General features: G+C 45.0%; 1 protein-coding gene across 2 annotated transcripts; it reads left to right on the top strand.

The window, feature by feature from the left end:
- The first annotated feature begins 249 nt into the window (after positions 1-249).
- cfap221 (cilia and flagella associated protein 221) lies at positions 250-18,445 on the top strand. Of its 2 annotated transcripts, none has more exons than XM_034097052.2 (24): positions 250-361; positions 1,084-1,260; positions 1,347-1,447; positions 2,204-2,290; positions 2,400-2,495; positions 2,976-3,076; positions 3,263-3,366; positions 4,108-4,267; positions 5,585-5,708; positions 6,862-6,988; positions 7,151-7,262; positions 7,592-7,679; positions 10,800-10,895; positions 11,318-11,405; positions 11,602-11,681; positions 12,254-12,334; positions 13,263-13,364; positions 13,449-13,592; positions 13,744-13,829; positions 13,969-14,047; positions 14,274-14,374; positions 17,476-17,565; positions 17,675-17,776; positions 18,210-18,445. In XM_034097052.2, exons 2-24 carry the CDS (start codon positions 1,131-1,133, stop codon positions 18,328-18,330), a joined length of 2,400 nt encoding a protein of 799 aa, XP_033952943.1. In that variant the 5' UTR covers positions 250-361; positions 1,084-1,130; the 3' UTR covers positions 18,331-18,445. The 2 variants fall into 2 exon arrangements, with proteins under 2 accessions (XP_033952943.1, XP_033952951.1); XM_034097060.2 differs by having other exon boundaries at positions 250-365.
- Positions 18,446-20,284: the final 1,839 nt, after the last annotated feature.

Below are 20,284 nucleotides of genomic sequence, written 5' to 3'. Positions count from 1 at the left end.
AACACGTTAACCTATAGTAACAGGGCGTAACTTAATTAAAATGTGGATCAACAGTATATGTTTCCACTGTATACATCCAAACAAATAATAAAACAATATACATATTAGCCGTCTATGCTTTTATTTTGAAAGCAACGTTTCCGTTATTCGGTCGTATTTTTTGTGATTGACTTCCTTTGGGGCAAATCGGCTTCGCCCACAGGCCGTTAGTCCCGCCCCCTTCAGAACACGAGGGTCTCTATGGCAACATCAGTGTTTGAGGGTGGAGGTTGGTTTCCGGCAAAAATGTTTGTTTTGTGAAAAATAGACGGAATATATTGGTTTTAAACTCAAGAACTTCATGCAAACCCTCGCCTAAAACGTAAGTAAGTTCTGAAGTGACATTGTTCATAATGTTATTTGAATGAGAAGCGGTTAAAAGTCTTGCTATGAAGCTTTGAAATTAACCCTAGCATGAGTTTGAGTGGTTAAATTAAGCTAACAGGTGACCACAGGTGAGCTAGCGCTAATCATTGTATTTTTTATTTAACTTTTCACAAGGAGTTTTGTTTATGTGGTTTGTTAGTGAAGCACTTTGAGTTATCTTTGTGTATCAAATGTGCTATATTAAAAAGTTTGAATTGATAACTAAAAAATACTTAGCGGTACAAAAATATAATTTACTGTTGTTTAATAATAATAATAATAATAATTTTATTTATATAGCGCCTTTCACGTTTAAGACTTATAAGTGATGCAAATACCGTACGTTTATGACCACTTAACCTTTGACATGTAATACTTTGCAGCTCTATGCTTTTATATTTATTTTATCAATCTACACGCTCAAGAGAAATGTAGCAAAGTAACATGATTCAAAATAAAGGGGTGTTATGGATTACTGTATACAGTAGGACGGGGTGGGATGCCCCTCGTGCGTGCTTTTTACATCTTAATGTCAGAAAGTATATTCAGTTCTGTCATTAACACACACAATGACCCGCTGTCCTTCCATGTCGTTCCTCTTGTATTCAGATTATTTATTCATAGCTTTACCAACAGAATATTGCCCAACAATCTGGTGTCTCCTTGTCTGTCCTCCAGCCTTCTGTCATTTCTCTCATGAGGAGCCAGGCCTGACCTCTTGCAGGATGGAGGTGGTCCTCTCTGGCCCCCAGAAACTGCCGGAGCCGCTCAGGAGGGGGACCCCTGTGCCTCTGAGCCAGCTGGTGGAGGAGAGCAGGAGCAAAGCAAACGCTCCCAATCATCTTCTCGAATCAAGTACGTATTAAAAAGCCTGCATTCAAGCCGTTTCCTGTTGCTAAAAAGCACATTACATTTCACTAATGACTCGTTCCCTCTTATAGAAATCTATGCCAAACTGAAAAGCAACAGCCTGATCCAAGCAGAGCCCGCAGAGCTTCACTTCAGTGGGTTTGAGCTGGGGAAGGATTACGTAAAGATCCTGGTGAGGAAAATACACACTCCCATTCACAGGCTACATTGAACAGCTCATTCACAGATACAAAAGCAGCTGCTCCTTTCGGGGCATTTACAGAGCGGGTTATGATATTAACTCGACACAGAAAGACTGTAATCCCGTTCTTCTTACAGTACTCCTGTCAGCTTAGAAACCAACACTCAAGAGTACCACGGGTTCTCAACCGGCCCTAAAGAGACACTCGTAGAGCATCGTAGAGATCAAGATGTACCAGTGCAATAATCAGGACGTAGTTCTGAAGCTATGCATCCTCATGTTTGAAGCACTTGGTGACTGATGTGTGGACGATAGCCTGGGTCAGGGAGAAGTGGAAGTCTGTGCAATTTGTGCTTGATGGATGGTGTTATGGTTTGTCCAAGCCTTTGTGCTCTTTGTAGCTGAATGCATTCAGGATGTATAGCAGGACGTGGATATCGGTGTTATGACGAGACGTCTCTTTAAGTTGTGTTTTAGCTAAATGTTTTTCCGGCATTTATTCCATCTGTCTACATAACTTGTTTTGCCCCCTACAAAGTGTCACCCCTTCTCACGCCCATGCATCAACACGTATAACGTTTGGATGATTTAATTTGGTCTAGCTTCAATTGAATGGGCACTGATTGCACCTCATATGTTCGGGACGAAGCCCTGTAGAATGGATGTAAACGCCAAGAAAATGGAAATGCTTTTCTCTAGTGCATATGATTGGATGGGAATGAATAATTATTTTCTCTCCTCCCTCAGAAACTAATCAACATCTCATCTGAAGTTATGAATATTCATGTCATACCCACTCAAACCAAGCACTTCCAAACAACTTACACCAAAAAGGTATGTTTTCCCCATTACAAATGGCTGACCTGGATGACTCCACTCATCCTTTAGTGCAGATCAGTGTTGTTTCTGATGACTCAACCCGTTCCATCGGTGTTCCTTCAAGTATCGACTCATCCCGGGCCTCGCCTACACACTGAGGGTCAGGCTGTGTCCCGACGAGTGGCGCTACTTCTACGACTGCATTCGGGTTCACTGCAAGGTGAGGATCCAGATGCTTGTGCACCACTGAGGGGGACGCTTTCATCTTTACACTTTAGGCATTCAGTACAAGCTGTACATCACAGCGGTCCTCAAATAACTTTGCAGGGACATTAACAATAACTTAAAGAAAACAACTAACTAATAATAATCTATTTGTAGATCGAAAGTTGGGGGAAATGTCCAAGATCATGTCTCCAAATTGTCTTGTTTTGTCAACCAAAAATTCAAAGTTATTCATTTTAATATGATTGTGCATAAAATAGAATCTCCAAAATCTCCATAACTCTAATTTTTGCATCAAAAAATACTAATTTACAAAATGTTCTCCTGTCAATCAACTGTTTCAGCTCTCGTTGTTTTATTATTTGGTGAAACTTCCCCGTGTTTACTTTGAGACCTCTCTTATCTGTCTTATCTCTGTACACTCTCTCCTGTTTTCTCTTTCTTGTGCATTCAACCCGCCCACACCCGTTCGAAGGGGGAGGAGAACCTGTTAATTCCAGTTCATGCTTACCCTGTCATCGATGACCTGTGCATCCCTCCTCACATCGACCTGTCAGCCGTGCCACTTGGAAACAGGTGTGTGCGTACGCCGTACAGTGTGTGTGTTAGGATCTTCATCGGGCTGTTTCCTGACCCCCCACCTGCCCCGGGCTGGCCTGTCTCTTCCTATCCTTCCATGCAGCTGCCCAGGCTTCCATTCGCCATTTGGTGTCAGATCATAACAACAATATCTCATCTCTTTTGTTCCCCACCTGTCTCTAGTGTTTGCCAGGCTATTCCTCTGAGATGCAGCTGCCCCGTCGACTTTGAGTTCCAGGTGCAAGTTCTCCAGCCCCACGAGGCCTTCTGCATCCAGCCCCTCACAGGTAGGGACTTATATATATACCTTCTCTGGCAGATGTTGCCTCACTGTGTTAAGCGTATACAGACGACTGAAAGTTAGCCTTGGAATTAAAGTGATACACATATAGATACACAGGAATCTATTTTTCTATCATTACAATTCCTACGAAAACCTTTTAAAGACCCCCTGCAAGGATGCCACACTTTAACCAACACCTGTGAAATAATTGACACCCTTTTGTTTGTCTTTTAAGGCAAATAATATGGCATTCTGCATGTCTTCCCTTTGTCTAGCCGGGATGTGGATCTGTGGTTCTCTTGCAGCACACCAGCCATTGTAAAGCAGGCGTGCTGTGTTTTCTCAGACTGGTTGTGTATTAAACAAGTCGCCACAGAGTTTGAAGGATGCTTGTAGTTTCCACACAGCGACACAAAGCAGCACTGAAGGTCTGGGAAGCATCATAACACACGGCGGAAAGCAGCACTTAGGATTTGAAATACAGCTGGAGGTTTACCTAAGTACAAACCTGGAGTGAGAAGAAGGGATACAAACGAGTTTCTTATTTTGGATGTCCTTTTTTTGTCCTCTGTACACACAATAAACCGTAACACATCACTGACACCCAAGTGCATGCGATACAAGGCGTGCATCCATTATGTGTAGCTAACTATGTGCCATCTAGTTACAGCACGCTCTGAATGGCAACAGGTGTTATGGAAATGAGTGTCACGAGCACCCCTGCTGTCTTTTCTTTGCCCTCCAGGTGTGATACCGGCCAATGGGGAAGAGAATATCACGGTGACCTTCAGTCCTTTCCAATACATGACTTGCCAGGTCACCTTCCAGCTGATCGTCTCTCAGTTCAACAGCAGACCCTTCCTCTGCACCGTCAGTGGCAGCTGCACCCCTCACCTGGCCCTCAGGTAAACCAGAATGGTACCCAACAGATTTGAGGTGTATTTGTTTAAGGGGTGTACTGGTAATGTGTTTTTCTTGTTGTTTGTCTCTCTGTTATCATATGTGACATTTCATACTCCAACTGTTGAGTTCACGCCCAACAGTACAATCAGACAAACCTGTTGACAGAACTTCAGTAACACCACTTATTTGTTCTCCAGAGCAGTATAGAAATATGTTCTTCCCCATGGAGCTTCACTTAGTCTGGGTAAGCGTCACAAATCCTGACTGATAGTATACAAATGATTAGATGGAGCCTTTTCGCTCTCCTCACGCGGTCCAGTGACGACCACGGCGTTCAGCTTGTTCGTGCAAGTCATTCCTAAACTAGGTGGTCCGTTTGGAGCCAGAGGGAATGGGCTTGTGTGCCGACTACAACTTCCCATTGGTTGTTCTTTCAGCCAGCGTAGAACCTAATGTGTAACCGTGTTCCCACGAGAGAGATGGTGCCATCCATCACATCCACCCGGCGCACTGTCTTGGTGTTATCTCGGCACAAAGTTAATAATTGATGAAAATCGCTCGGTCGCTGCTGCAGTGAAATCAAGATGGATCTGCCCCCCGATGAATGTTTGCCGTTTAAAACATTCTCCCTCGGTTTCTTGTTCCCCGCCGTGGAAATAATACAAGATATCTGCAATTGAAAGGTTAAAATAATAATTGCGAGAGCCAGTGTTTTTCCAGCTAGAACCAGACGCTCGCTGCTTGGTGTTGCTGCCCGGCTTATCTTATACAATAAACACATCCCTCAAATCACTATGTTGCATCAATCCAATCAATCGTACGCTTAAATAAACGTAGTAAATCTTTGTGACGCGTTCAATGTTTCAGAGAAGTGTCAAGTCAGCCATTAAACGCCGCGGTCATAGATGCTGCTGAATGTGTCTTTCCAATTAATATCCGCCACCACACAAAATGATGGCAGCTGGGGAAATGTAAATATAATGAAAATGAATCATCTTCTGACCTCAGCCGCCCTGCCGTCCCGCACGGCCCATATATCATCCTATAAACACCCAACTAGAGCCGTCCTCTCTGCGACGACAACAGATCCTCTAAACAAAAATGAACCAATCACCGTGCTCCGCTCTTAAGTTTTCCTTTGTGCATTCAGATGTTCCTTCTAGCGACCTCAGATTAGCAGCGAACATGTCCCTCGCATTCGAGTCCGTGTTCTCTATTCATGACTCGGTTACGCCCCTTACTAATGTGTGCAACTCCAACGTAATTAAAACGTTGCTTCATTAGGCGTCCTTTTCTGTCCTCTTTTCTCTGCATGACAGTGAGTTGGGAAAGAAGGCGGGTCTTGGGGATGCAGTTCGATACACAGGACCTTCACCTGTCACTCAAGTGCCCCGTCAAAGTAAAACCAAGCTCAGGTCGACTAAGGAGGCTGGCAAATCAAAGGTAGTGTGTGTGTGTGTGTGTGTGTGTGTGTGTGTGTGTGTGTGTGTGTGTGTGGTGTGTGTGTGTGTGTGTGTGTGTGTGTGTGTGTGTGTGTGTGTGTGGTGTGTGTGTGTGTGTGTGTGTGTGTGTGTGTGTGTGTGTGTGTGTGTGTGTGTGTGTGTGTGTGTGTGTGTGTGTGTGTGTGTGTGTGTGTGTGTGTGTGTGTGTGTGACTATTCACTTATTTGAATGTGGAAGGACATTAAGGGGTTAATTAATTCATTTGTATATGAAAAATGTACAGTAAGCACGATGTGAGATGTGTTTAGTTATGTACCTCTATTCCTTTAGATAAGGAGACAGAATCCCCAGTATCAGACTGGGAAGGTTGGTAGTGTTGGTTCCTCCTTAGCCTTTGTCCTATCTAATAGTTTGAAACAAACCATTCTCTCTTCCGGTACGTCCACACAGCAGCTTTTCAAAAACCTTGAAAATCTTGGAGCTGGGCGTGTCTGACAGCTTGGGGACTTTTTGCGAGCAACGCGACCAACAACCAATCACATGAATCTCCGCCCCCGACATACAAAGCAAAAAACCCCGGGGATTTTATGCGAGCAATATATATATATATATATAAACTCCCCAAACAGGCGAAACCCTACCAGTTTCCCCCACTGTCTCTGCCACCTCCCTCCATGCCTGGTTCCTCCGGTTTGTATCCCGGTAATAGTTCTGGTCGTAAAGAACCGGGTGATTTGCTCCCGTAACTTCTCGTTTGGAATATGAGGAAATGAACTGCGGTCTGGTTCTCCCAGCTTACACGCGGTTTGATTGGCTAGCGCTTCTACTGTCAGATTTGCATAAACGTGTTTGATTGGCTGGCGCTTCCAGCTCAGCTTCAAAAGTTGAACATTGCTCAACTTTTGAATCCTGGAAATCCTGGAAATCTTCGCTTCGCTCCCCCACAATGCAGTTCGGCGAAAAGCGAGGCAACGTGACGTCATCCCCATTCAAAGTCAACGGGCAGAGAAGCGTTGGAAGCGGTGGAAGTTTCTTCTGAAGCTGCCGTGTGGACGTACCGTGAAGCTGCTGTGTGGACGTACCGTCCGGTTGTGTCCTGCTGATCCTTTCTGGCTGTGGCATGTTACCTTTCATTTCATGCCGTTTGTTTGAAGACACTGAGAGATCAAGCGAGTGTTCAGGCTGCTCTGAAGCCGCCGGTAGATGTCTGCACTCCTGCAGGCGTGGCAAGGATGCTGATCAAAGACTCTGATAAACTGAGCTCCAAAGACCTGAAGGAAGGTACGTGAAGCCCAATGATTGTAATCTTTTGGACGTGCATTTCCTCTCAGCTGTATTATTGTCCGGTTACAGTCTGCCTTTGCGCAGGAAGGCGAATCGGGTCAATTGCATGACAGAAAACACACGTATGACAAAGTCTGTCTGGTTGTCCCCTCACTTCAGCCATATCGAGTGGCAGCTTGGCTGCTCTGCAGAACAGGCAGGTGAAGGAAGCCCTCTTCAGGAAGAAGGTTCAGCAACACGTGAAGGAGGAGCAGGCCAACCTCGTCAGATGGTGAATACGTGACATTTACACTGAACGGTCAAAGTGGGGGTTTCTCCTGCACCAACTCAAGTTAAAGCTTAACAGCGGCATTTTATTAAAAGCTTAACGGAGTCGACAAGTGATGGCAAGTTTTAGGAGAGGATGCTATTTTTGGCTTTGCATTATGCTGGAGACATTCAAGTGTTTGTGAAAAGATTGTTTATTCCCTCAACATTTTCTAAACTGGAAAGAAAAGTTAAGACGCACCTCACATGTACTTTTCCCATTTCTTTCCAGTTGCATATGCGTCTTTAAAAAGTGATCTTTGATGTTTTTCCTGTTTATTTGTTCTTTCAAAGGCAAGTTCGTGTTGGGAAGGACCCGGTGTCGGAGCGCAGCAGGAGGCAGATAGCGGAGGAGAGAGAGATTGCGCTGCATGAATACATGGTGAGAACTTCCCCTTAATTATGGACTCAGATAAACAGAATTGATATTCTCACAGCAGGTCGTTTAATGGAACAGTCTAATGTCCATCAGGGGTCAAACCTCAATTCAACTTGGGGCATAAACATAGCGACCACCTTTTAATATATCTAGCAACATATTAGAAAACGTTGTCAACTAGAAAGTACATATAAGCAAGTCCCAGGGTGTCATTGGAAAAGAGAAATGTATATCTGTGTCACTCTCTACCTCATGTGAGAAATGTTTTCATTGGCTCAAATACGAGACCTGTACTTTCTATAAGTGGAAAGTGTAATCGCCAGAATTATAGTTTTGCAGTATTCCTTTTGAATTACCTCGACTGCTTTGAGCTAATGAACACATGCATAGCCGATGTTCTTCAGCGGCTTGAGTAGACGTTGTTTCGTGCTGCTCTGCTGCGTGTGTGACCGCTTTATTGAGTCAGTGCAAATGTGCAGACTCGGCCAAAGTAACATCACTTCTGAAATATGGGTCGATGCGTGTGTGTGTGTGTTTTCTCAAAAAGTTATTTGAATAGTGAGCACTTACCAGCACTTCCTCCCCTCTCCCCTCCACCTGCACTGTTTATAACACACACACACACACACACACACACACACACACACACACACACACACACACACACACACACACACACACACACACACACACACACACACACACACACACACACACACACGCGCACACACACAAGCCCTCTTTGGAGTTTTATGGATGCTCTGTGGTTTTTATGAGCTAGTACCGTGTTCTTTATATCCTCTCTGGAATCTGGACTGCGGACCAGACCTAGAATAACTCAACGGAGAAGACGTCCTCCTGTGTTTGCATTACAGCTTCGTGACTTTATCTAATGATTCTGCGAGACCTTGATACATCACGGCCTGTCACAATAATTGACTCAGTGTATGATACACTGACATGACCCCCATCAATTGTACATTATCACGTAATGGATCCCCAGCTTCGTTGTGGGGACATGTCGGCTTTATGCTACATAAGAGGATTATAATTATAATTATGATTAATTATAGCTAATATATATATATTGGTTTTTTTGTAACTAAGTAACCATTAAGAAAATATATTTGCAGGATATAGCCTGTTCTCACATGCAGAGCATACGGCACACACAGTGACATGTGTCCTCTGCTTTTAACCCATCAGTACTAGGAGCCTAGTACTAGGAGCCTAGTACCAGGAGTCTAGTACTAGGAGCCTAGTACTAGACTCCTAATACTAGGAGCCTAGTACTAGACTCCTAATACTAGGAGCCTAGTACTAGGAGCCTAGTACCAGGAGTCTAGTACTAGGAGCCTAGTACTAGGAGTCTAGTACTAGGCTCCTAGTACTAGACTCCTGGTACTAGGCTCCTAGTACTAGGCTCCTAGTACTAGGCTCCTAGTACTAGGAGCAGTGGGCAGCTATTGTACAGCACCCGGGGAGCAATGGGAGTGAGGGGGGAAGGGGGATGTCCGGTGCCTTGCTCAAGGACAGGGTGAACTGGGACTTCTCCAAGTAGCAGTCCACACTCCATATTTTAGGTCTGGTCGGGGACTTGAACCGGCGACCCTACGGCTCCCAGTCCAAGACCTACTGACTGACTGCCGGACACAAGTGTCTCTGCATTTGACCCACCCTAGTGTTAGGAGCCATTATGAACGGCGCCCGGGGAGCAGTGTGGGGAACGGTGCCTTGCTCAGGGACATCTCGGTAGCACTTGGTCTGGTGACCTTCCAGTTGCCAAGCCAAGTCCCGATGGACTTCGCCACCACCGCCCACCAAAGAGGAATAAAAGTTTAAACATTTACTTAAGTGCAATGTCTGGTAACAGAGCCTGAGAGTAAATGTACTTTGTTTGGTTATTATGTACATCATTTACATTATTTAGAATATTTAAATATGTTTCTCACGTTCCAATTCTTATGTCTGAACAGAATTAATGGTGTACTTTATTTATTATATTATCATTATCTCATTAAAATGGTCTTAAAATAACAAAACCCATGCTCCACAGGATTAGTTGTCATGGTTACTTGAGTAGGTAATTAAGATTTCCGATTAACTGCTCTGTGCAGCAGGACAGGTACACCTCTGCTCTGCACCACTCACTCCCTTCACGCAGCTTCTCACACTCCCCTGGTTAGATCTGTCTATCATCACTACATTAATGACCTCTCATTTCCTGTTGACAGCCCTCCATCACGAGTGAGCCCCGTGACAGCATTCATGACAAACCCTGGGGGGGGGATGGTTTGCAAGCCGGTGTCAAACTATCTAAATACACTATTATTGTAATGTCTGTCAACATCTGAAACTTAGCTTGATGCAGCTCTCCTGAGTCCTCATAGGAAAAGCACTTCCATTGAGCTTACATGAAGAACAGGCGATATTTATTTGTACAATAAAGTACAGCAGTCAATCCTACTTTAACACACTTTGATGTTCCTGTAACTCAGACATCGAAACACGTTTGTTTTTTAACCTGCTACAAAAAAACGGTTCATCCCACATCCATTTTATTTGCCTGTTACGGGAGAAATGTTGATTTACGATGCCAGCATTTCATTTTAAAGACGACAATGTGGTGCCAATATCATCGTGGAGCCACCATGTAAATAGTCTGCGGGGTCTTAACAAGTATTACAAGTTGATAAATCAATTTAGCGAAAATGAAGGCTATTAAAAAGTATTAAACGGTATTTTCAAGGTATCACATTTTGTAGCTTGTAAGTATGTAAATGGTCCAGAGAGGTTGTGTTCTGCAGTCTGCCTGAATGTAGTCATGGCGTAGGTGTGTAGTGTGATTCTGTGGAGTTTATTGATGGCATCCCGTTGGGTTTGACGTCAATGTGAGGTGAAGTGTGTCGCCAAGGTAACGGGTTAGAACTCCAAGTGGCGATGAGGTCTTAAAATGTATGGAAAGGGTCTTAAAAGGTCTGACTTCAGGACTCCTGCATAGACCCTGGTTCTGTACGTCTGACTTCCTCGTTATCCGCCGAGACCTCATGGAACTTCCCTTTGTACACGTACTCCATGTAAATGCCAAATGAAAGTCAATACATGTGTGTGTGCCCTCTCCAGGCCGGCGAGGGAGCCCCGTCCTTCCAGTTCTTCTGCAGCCTTCAGTGGGATCTGAGGAGACGAGCCCTCGGTGCTTTCCAGCAGGCGGCCCGCAAGGTGCGCTCGCATCCCAGCACACGTGCACAACGCTCACATGCATATTCATTGGCTTTAATGCGGGTCACACGCCAACACTCTTCCCTCAGGAGGGGCTGCTGGGCCTGCACCCCTGTGCCTTTAGGTCAGCCATGTGTGAATTCCTCCCACTAAATGCATAATATTATTTACGGTAAAATGAACTTTCCTGGGAACATAAAGTGCCTTCCAGTGAGCGCAGAACCAGCTGACACGGCCTCTTAAAGTCACAGCACAAATAAAGGGCTTTCTTTTATCGTGGAGAAGTTAGTTTTTGCTAATTTTGTGTTTCTTCTTTTGAGGGCAGCACGGGTTCGCTGTCCTCGTGTTGTTTGTGTGCCACTGACTTTGATTTATTATATTATTTAAAGCAGTAACACCCTGAACTCTTCTCGACCTTTCAGACGGTGATTCGATGCCGCGTGGACCGGAGACTGGCCTGTCTGAAGGAACTCTGCAGAACGATGAAGAACTCGCCCATGGCAAAGAAAGGTTTTGAGCATCGCTTAATTTAATTCATTCCTGCAGGAAGAATTGAGATGTCTGGTTATTATGAGCTTTGAAGAACACTCAGTCCACGCGGGGCCAAAGGGACGGGCTATTTGTGGTGCTGAGGACTTTCACGTTACATTTGTCACTGACCATAACGATCAGAAGAATTCAATTACGACCTGTTTGTTTCTTCCAGTCGACGAGGACAGGACGTTTGATCTGAAGATGTCACCCGACAGGATCTTTCCGTTTTCGTTCCCCGTTTTTTCTGCATCGGTGAGTTCGTTATATATCTGGAGTCTATAAAACACTGACGTCCTTCCAGCAGATTACAGGTTGTTAGTTCTGTTTAGAATATACTTGATCAATGCCGCGGCCTGTCAAAACAAAGCTTAACCCACGTCTTTGCAAATCGCTCCGTCTTGTTAAAGCTATTAAATAAAATACTAAATGATCTTAATGGGTTCTGACATATGGAAGAGTGAGGCTCCCTGAAAAGTGCGTGGCATGGTGGTCTAGTGCGTTGGTGTTGGGATCAGGGCGGCACAGGTTCAAACCCCACTGCAGTCAGCATGTCGTTGTGTCGACACTTCACCCCAAAGTGTTGAGTGTGTAAGTCGCTTTGGATGAAAGCGTCCAGCGAGTGCGGTCGGACAATCGTCCTGCACAAGAAGCCATTTTCATTCATTATTGCCCTTGAAAGATGTCTTTGATCTCGATGTGGAATCGGAAAGGAAGCTCAGTTTCCCGCACTTTGATGAAGTCTCTAATTCCCCCGATGCCCCGGGAGATAAGGCCTCAGTGTTCAATCGAACACATAATGCCATTTGTCTCCTTGATGTTTCCAGGCTCGCAGTAATCTGGTGGAAGTGCCCGTGGATCCCGTCGATGTGACTGTGACGACACATGTTCCTTTCTTCAAGCTTCACGTGGGTGTTCACTGCAGATCAGGGTTTCCGCTAGGATTTTTCCTCGCCGGTCAAATGTCCGGGCAGAATTTATTTTACCGGACAAATTTGAAAGTTACCGGTCATATTTCAATAAGAATAAGAGTTGTGTAGCAGAGTTTCCGTTAGCAGGTAATTACCGGACTATGAGCAGATATGGTTCAGTTTAAAACTCAGTTCACGGGGCTCATTTTTATATTGCTTCAGTTTATAATCGTAACAGATCGAAAAATTCAGATTCATTTTTCAATAAATGATTCCACAAACAACAAACAACATAATTATTACATTCAAACAAACTACTTGTAGTAGATAACGTACATTATTCAGAAGTTTACATCAACTTTGAATAATAACACGGGAGAAACGGATCCTCTCTTTTCCCCTCTCCCTGCCTCTCTCTCTCTCTCTCCCTCTCCCTCTCTCTCTCTCCCTCCCTCCCTCTCTCTATGACAGCCCGTCAGTTTCTCATGCAGCTCCTGCAGCTCGCTAAACAGAGGGCGGGGCTTCAGGTGATCATGCAGAGCTGCGTGTCTCGGTCAGACTCAGCAGCTGATCTGATCTCTCTCTCGCTCCGGTTACACTTCACTCGCGTTCATGTCCATATCGATCAGATCCAGCTCTCCTGATCGGCCTTTATAGAGAGCACCGATCAAACTATTAAGAGTGAATATCGGCCGATAATGACCGGCGGCCGATCGATCGGAGCCTCCCTAATTATTACCAGACATTTTGACCGTCAGGTTTTGAATTTACCGGTTTTTAATACATTTTACCAGCTAAAAACCGGTAATTACCGGCTAACGGAAACCCTGCTGCAGATATGTACCCAGCAGCCGCAGCGGGGGGGAACTACCTAAATACCTGATTATTAATATCAACCATATTATTGTTTTGTTTGTTTCTACAGGTTCCACAGCGCTATAGGCTCATGGGCTACAGACCGGTGTCAGCCTGGGAGGCGTTCCACTCGTACATCCCAACCTCTCTGGCCAGACCGCTTCGCACTGCGGTAAATCTGCAGCACCGGGACCAAAACATGCAGACTCCACCATATCAGAGAAAGATTGATTTATCTCTTCCCTCGTCTACCTAGAACGAGCCGGTGCTGAGTGAGCCTGGCGCCGTGGAGGCGTGGGGGGATCCGCAGAAGGGTGAGGCAGAGGAGGCCGTCTGCTTCTCCTTCAGCGCCCCTGAAGCTCTGCTCACACCTTTTCCAGCAAACCCACTCAGAATCTTTGTAAGACCATCTTTAATATGCATCTGCTCGAAAATATCTAAAAATGAAATGGCTGGTTTAGAGACCCCTAGTGAAATACTTACATATTGTGTTTAACCCAGAGACTGACATAGGATATCAACACACAATGTGATATGTGTTTGTGTCGTAGAACCCGGCTCCAGGCCTGCAGGCGTACAGACCCACCCCCAAATACCTGGAGACTGACCTGGAGTTCCACCTCTGCCCTCTGCCCAGGTAGCACTCAGTGAATACATGTGTACGGTTTTATCGAGTTAAAGTGGACCTATCCACTTTAAAGTAAGTAGGTGTTCTGTGAGCGGACATTTGGCGATCGATTGTTCCCACTCACTCGGAAAGTGCTTTCTGTGTCTAGGTATCCCGTCCCTGAGAGCAGCAGGTGTGGCCGAGCGACGCAAACCCCAAACACTCAGAGGAAGCGTCTGGGCCGCAAGGTCATTCTTTTCAGAGACTTATGAACACCACTTTAGCTGCACACATTACGGGAGGCATTCACTAACGAGATGTGTCTTAAAGAAAGTTGAAGAACATTTAATTTGATTAAAAAACCTCAAACTAGAAGTGAAAGAAAACGGGACATTAGATGCATCTCTAGTTCATCCGTTTTAAGTCTTATTTCACTGATGCTAATGTGGCTAATCGTTTCCTGACCAACAACAGGAAGGGATCGCTGGCTTCATGACATGGAAGGATCTAGACTCGATCGCCTCGAAGCTTCTGTCCAGCCAGCCGTCTCCCAGCAGTGACGTCTCCCATCGCAGGTAGGACAGAACGTATTCTCTCATCCTCCAGAACCACCCAGAACTCACCACGAGGTGCTTCCCACGTGCACTGGAGAAGCTCGGAGACGATTGTGGGATGAAAAGGTCCTCGTGCATGTTTACATAACTTGAGTGGAGAGGGGCTGTGTTTCACTTCCGCTGTCTCTTTTTAGTCCGTGGAAGAATTTGAACTCGTGACCTTGTGGTCGCGTGACCTCACTGCGCTGAAGCTCTGGGCGCTTCTCACCGATGACTATCTGTGACTTTAAAGCATGTTTACCTTCCAGCTGTTGTTACGCTCCATGAGAACGGGCATTCATGAAAGTGAGCAATAACTCCACTGAACTGGATGTTCCTTTTAAAAAGTTTGAAGTGAATGCTAAGTGAGCTCATAGATCCCCGTTTGTTTCCTGTTGCATCGATAAGTGAGCTCTTGATCCATAGCTGCTATCTGCGGGTCTTCTGGGACCTTTGACAAGCCGCTTCCATGTGAAGACATAGGATCATGTTGCTGGTCTAACAAGTGGTCACTTATACCGTAGGAGACGTTTATGTTCATAGAGTAAATATTTATCCTGACAAATTGCCAAGAGGCTTGTGTATTAATATGTAATGTGTTGGCATGCCGTTCATCACGCAGTATTACGTAGAGATGACTTCCTGCAGTATTAGTTTCCCTCCGTTATCGTTTAGCATTTCTTCTTCTTCTGATTCCACATGGCTTTCTTTGATTTACTTGAAATTACTCTTTAGTTCTCCTTTTGTGAAATATCCCATACAGTTGCAGAAATCTCTTGAGTGTTGAAGTTATTTTCTCACTCGACTCTGATTTTATAATTCTCACTTGATGCTAATGTCCACGTTTCAGTAGTTTGGATTGAAGCGCTGACTCTACTGCGGTGATCAGTTGTACTTAGACGATATGGAAATAAGAACTGAAGCTCGTGCTATAAACCCTCTCCTTGCTGTTGAACACCTCCAGTGAAAGGCTTCCAGAATCTAGGTCGTATGTAGGCAGACTGTCTTGTGAGAGGATGATGACTTATTCAGGCGTTAACCTAAATGGACGGTGAATAAATGATGATATTTTGATGTCGAGTATTACCGAATGCTGCATGGTGTCGTCCCGTGCGGCCTCCTCTCCGCACTCCGTCACATCGAGTAGCACTCAGCGATGCAGAACCCTGTCTCTGACCCTTTTCCAGGAAATATTGTCATGTTCATTCCGATTTCTCTTGCATGACGGAGATCCAGCGTTGCAGAGCTAATGTTTCTTGCAAGTTGTGAAACACTTGAAGTCTTTATTTGACAAGACGCCGAAGTCATTTGGAAAGACGCTGTTCACAGGATGTTCTTGTCAAAGTTCCTGCTTCCTTTTTTACTCACCTTCGTTGTGTTGCAACATCTGTTTCTTGCCAAGTGTTCTCTCTCTGCCCGTCAGCACTGATCCACAGCACAACTCTAGACATATTATTCTTCATCATTCGAAGGATAATCCCCTCAGCCTCCTCTCTCAACCTTATCAATGTTCTATCTCCGAGTCTGCGGTTGCTAACGGTCTGCTGTCCCGTTCTCCAACAAACACAAACAATGCGATGGAAGCCAGGAGGCTGTAATGGAAGTGAGTATGTCTCTCACAAACGTGTGAATAATTCAAAGGATTCTGCTGCACCTCCAGCACACTTTAAACTCTGACTTTCTGGGTACACCAGAGTTCCCGTTAGAATATGTTTTCTCCGGTCAACATGTCCGTTGAAGTTTAAATCTTCCGGACAAAATGAGAAAAGTGCCAGACAAAGGTCTTCTTTGTTATTTATTGCGCTTTAAAACAAATTGATGATTCGATATTAAACAAACTAATTAACTACATTATTCAAACGTGTACAGTAACTTGGGAATAATACACGGAGCGCTCTCTCCCTCCTGACAGCCCGCCAGCATCATGCAGCTCGCGGATCACTAATGAGCGACCCGACAGTGAAACTAAACATATCTATAGCTCGTTACGGTAGTTTGAGAGGTCATTAAAATAGCTACGTGTGATATTCTAACCTGAAGTGTTTTGTCCGCTCACCGCTGCATGTGATCAAAGAGCTGCGTGTCGACTCGTCAGCAGCAGCTGATCTCTCTCTCCCGTCAGATTAGACTTCACTCGCGTTTATGTCCATATCGATCAGATCTAGCTAGTTCTAGCTAATGATATGACTACCTGCTTATTAAAAGACACCTAAACAATAAGCGTCGCTATGCAACCGGGTGAGGCCACAAAGTATAGCGCAGCATTATGCATTTGTTTACATGCCCACCGGAACGCCGAGGCATTACCAACAGATCAACGCACAATCAACCCATCCAGGACATCTCTTTCTCCACATTACGTGTTAGACATTATAATTGACTATTCTTGTCTGTCTCATCAGTGGCGCAACTGATTGAAAAAACGGACACTTTGACCGGAGAGATTTAGATTTGCCGGTCTTCAGCATATTTTACCGGTCGTAGTCCGGTGATTACCGGCTAACGGGAACTCTGGGGTGCGTGCAGTCTGCATGTTTATCAGCAAGACTCGGTTCATAACGTATTTCCCCGGCCTCAAACAAATCAGTTTCTGCAGGTTTAAAAATGACTCATGGAAGAAGAAATACCACTAAATGAATGATTTGAATCTGTGGAGTAACTTACTTAAGTACTTCAAAATGGTAACAGTACTTAAGTAATTGTACTTGGTTACTTTCAGCCGCTGCTGCCAAGTGAAAGCAGTTTAACTTGACAGCAGCGGTTGTTTAATAATGTCTCATAATGTCTCCGTCCGCCTGGAACTCCAAACTGTGTTCACATAATGACGTTTGTGCTGAAAGCCCGGCGGCGCGTCCAGAAGCCAACCTGTGGCTCGTCAGGGTTCTCATTCTGTTCTCTGCCCGTAAGAGGCATCGACTTCCACTCGGGAGATCCTTTATCATTCCTGTTGAAACTGCGACTTCAAACAACCCAAAGCGGTGCTTTCATCTCACTCTGATGGAGGAGATATCTGACCGTTATCTCGATTCGGTAATATGTGGTCTGGCTCTTCAGGGGAAACGCAATGTGTGTGTCCTCTGTAGGTCTGTGGACTGCAGCACAGATACACTTCCCCTCAAAACACCTCCTCTGCGCGGCCCTCCTGATGACCTGCCTGCACTAATGCACCCGCCGTAAGTACGTGCACTGTTGACACCTCTTGGTCTCCTTGGTGGAAGCTTGTTCTGGTCAAGATGGCCGCTTTCATGCTCAGATTCTGTGTTGTTTTTAATCCCTGCTCAGGTGTGAAGGCGCCCAGCTCACAACGGAGATAATCAGAGCGCAGTTCTTGTCGGAGCAAGCTCTGGTCTCCAATAGCAACCTCAGTAAAGGCACAGCAGCCAGGTGAGTCTCCAGGGACGATGTGTGTGTTGCAGAGGAAGAGATCACTCGTGCAATCACACTTAGAGACCTGGGAGGAGAATAATCTGCTGATACATTTACTGAATTAGCCCCTAATGATGCTCAAGGCTTAATGTGGTTATAAGGAGACAACATATTTCTGTCTCAGGCTGTAAACATGTTAATTTATCTTATAATGTTTGGAGTTTAAAGATGGTTGGGTCTACAGTAAACGATACGTATTATCCTGGTCGTTTATAATACATAACATTTTATAACATGTGCTCGGATGGTTTCCATTTGAAACAGAAATGTAGATGTTCTTAAATGTTCTTACATTTGAACGCCTCATTACGGTGAACGCTGGATCCGGCTCTCGTTCACCAATCGTTCCTTTGAGCCAGTCGGACACTAAAGTGAAATGTCTCCGTCACAGGCACCAGAGGGAGATTCAGGCGGAGGCGACCCACCGCTCTCAGTTCAACCGGATGGGAGGAAGAGTGATGAGCCGGCTGAAGCACCTTGAAGTCACCGATGCCGCTTCAGGGGAGCACTGAGAAAAGGATAACCTCCAAATAAACAAATAAACACTATCGCATGTCTTGTGTAACGTACCTCGCCTACAGGAGACTACACGGTTTCCCCTGCCTCTTCTGATAAATAAAACCTGGTTACTCCCACGCGTAAACCTCTCTCCCACCTACTCAGAATGTCCAGTAAGCTCTCCCCCTGTGCTTTTACAAAAGCCTGGGAATTCGTTATCCCCACACCCACTCACCTGCATATGTAAGCACAGCTCCAGGACCTCTAACGAGCTGCAGCACATCAGTTAACTTGTATTCATGCATGGCAGAACCGTCACTTTCCACTGCTTTGACATTATGGCCTTCAAGAATATAAGCTGTGGTCCTCTGGGTACAAACGGCAACACTGGGTCTTAATATTGATTTGTGTTCGCCTCTAATTCGTGTAACCACTCGCTGATTGGTCACCAGTCAAGGCCTTGGCATTGTTTCTACATGTATCAGCGTTATCATTTCAAAGTTCATATTTATGTGGCGGTCAGAAGAAGGCTGCTCAGGTCAGAATTTAATTATGAAAAGTGCTGACATACTGTTTACTCACTTTGATGAGTCCAGTGCGCCTGCTGTCCGCTAGAGGGAGCTCTAACTCTGTGTCCTCCAGTGAGTGAGTGTACTTAGTGCTTTAGACAAGTACAGTAAAGGAACATTGCTTATTTGAACACAGAGCCACATTTCACACGCTTTTTACTATAACAGGTCGCATTGTTCAGACACGGGGTTGAATCCACACAGATACCAACGCCTTTAGCCAAAGTACGTCCCCATCGGAGCGCACTGACGGTAGAGGGCGGGTTTAAAGGACAAAACTCACTTTCACAGAAGCTTACAAATTAAAATCCATTGAGAAAAAGAATTCTATTATAAACGTAATCACATTTTGACGCATTAGTACAGGTTGAGACCTGAAATACACAGGGAATTAACATTATAAATACATATTTAATTAAAGCCACAGCAATGATATGGATTGAATTAGTAATAGACGGTGTAATAATAGTAACAGGAATGTGTGTGTGAGGAGACAGAGGGAGGATGAGGAGGTACAGTGCATCAGCCCACAGTCATTGTGTATAATTCATCCAACCAGCACTCAGTATCTATCATCTCCTGTAAAGTCCCTCTTCCAGTTCACCTTAAAGCTCTCACACCATTAATGTGCATTATTTTCTCCATTATCATTGAGAAATAAGGCGGAAATACACCCATGAAAAGCTGTGTTGCTGTTCAGGCCGTTTATCCGTCACCCAGTTCACACGTTTCACCCCAAAGTCCCCGGCATCTTGAAAAATACACAACGAAAAGAAAAAGCAATCTGCTTCTACTGCCGCCTCTATTTACAACTCAAACCTACAGCGACTTTTAACGGCTTCTTTTATTCCCTTCTTTAAATACAATCTTTCCCCGGCTCACGCTCGTGGCCGGACCTGTTCTTCCTCGCGGCTTTTCGTTTAAACCATTTCAATGAATTGCTCCCTAAAACTGCCTGGGAGGGAAATGGTGTCGGAGCGATCGCCCCTCAGAGACACCACATGCTCCCGTCGACTGCCAACCGAGGAACTTCTGTCAAAAGCTCAAATATCTGTCGTCGAACAAAGTCTTTGGCTTCGTTCATGTTCGAAGGCTTGCTTTGTTCGAAGGCTTGCTTTGTTCAGCCTTTGAATACAAAGCATTAACTCTTGAGACCTTGTTTTCCACTTTTTTAAAACATGTTTACAAAATGGATGACTGAGAGCTCGCCCAAAGAGAGAAAGGGAAGGACTGAAATGTCGAGGTGACATCAAATCAGCCTTACCGCCATGTAAAGTATAAACAACTTGTTCAGAGTAATGGCCCTGACATCATCAAAGCTTCAGCTGAGGGTCATGCAAAGCTGCTTCACGCCCTATGATAGAGACGGGCGATGGCGAGGTGCCCTGAACCATTGAAA

This window comes from Pseudochaenichthys georgianus, chromosome 2 (genome assembly GCF_902827115.2).
Source record: "Pseudochaenichthys georgianus chromosome 2, fPseGeo1.2, whole genome shotgun sequence".
Classification (NCBI taxonomy): domain Eukaryota; kingdom Metazoa; phylum Chordata; class Actinopteri; order Perciformes; family Channichthyidae; genus Pseudochaenichthys; species Pseudochaenichthys georgianus.
Note: the sequence above shows the minus strand (reverse complement) of the source record. Positions and strands in the feature narration are given on the sequence as shown.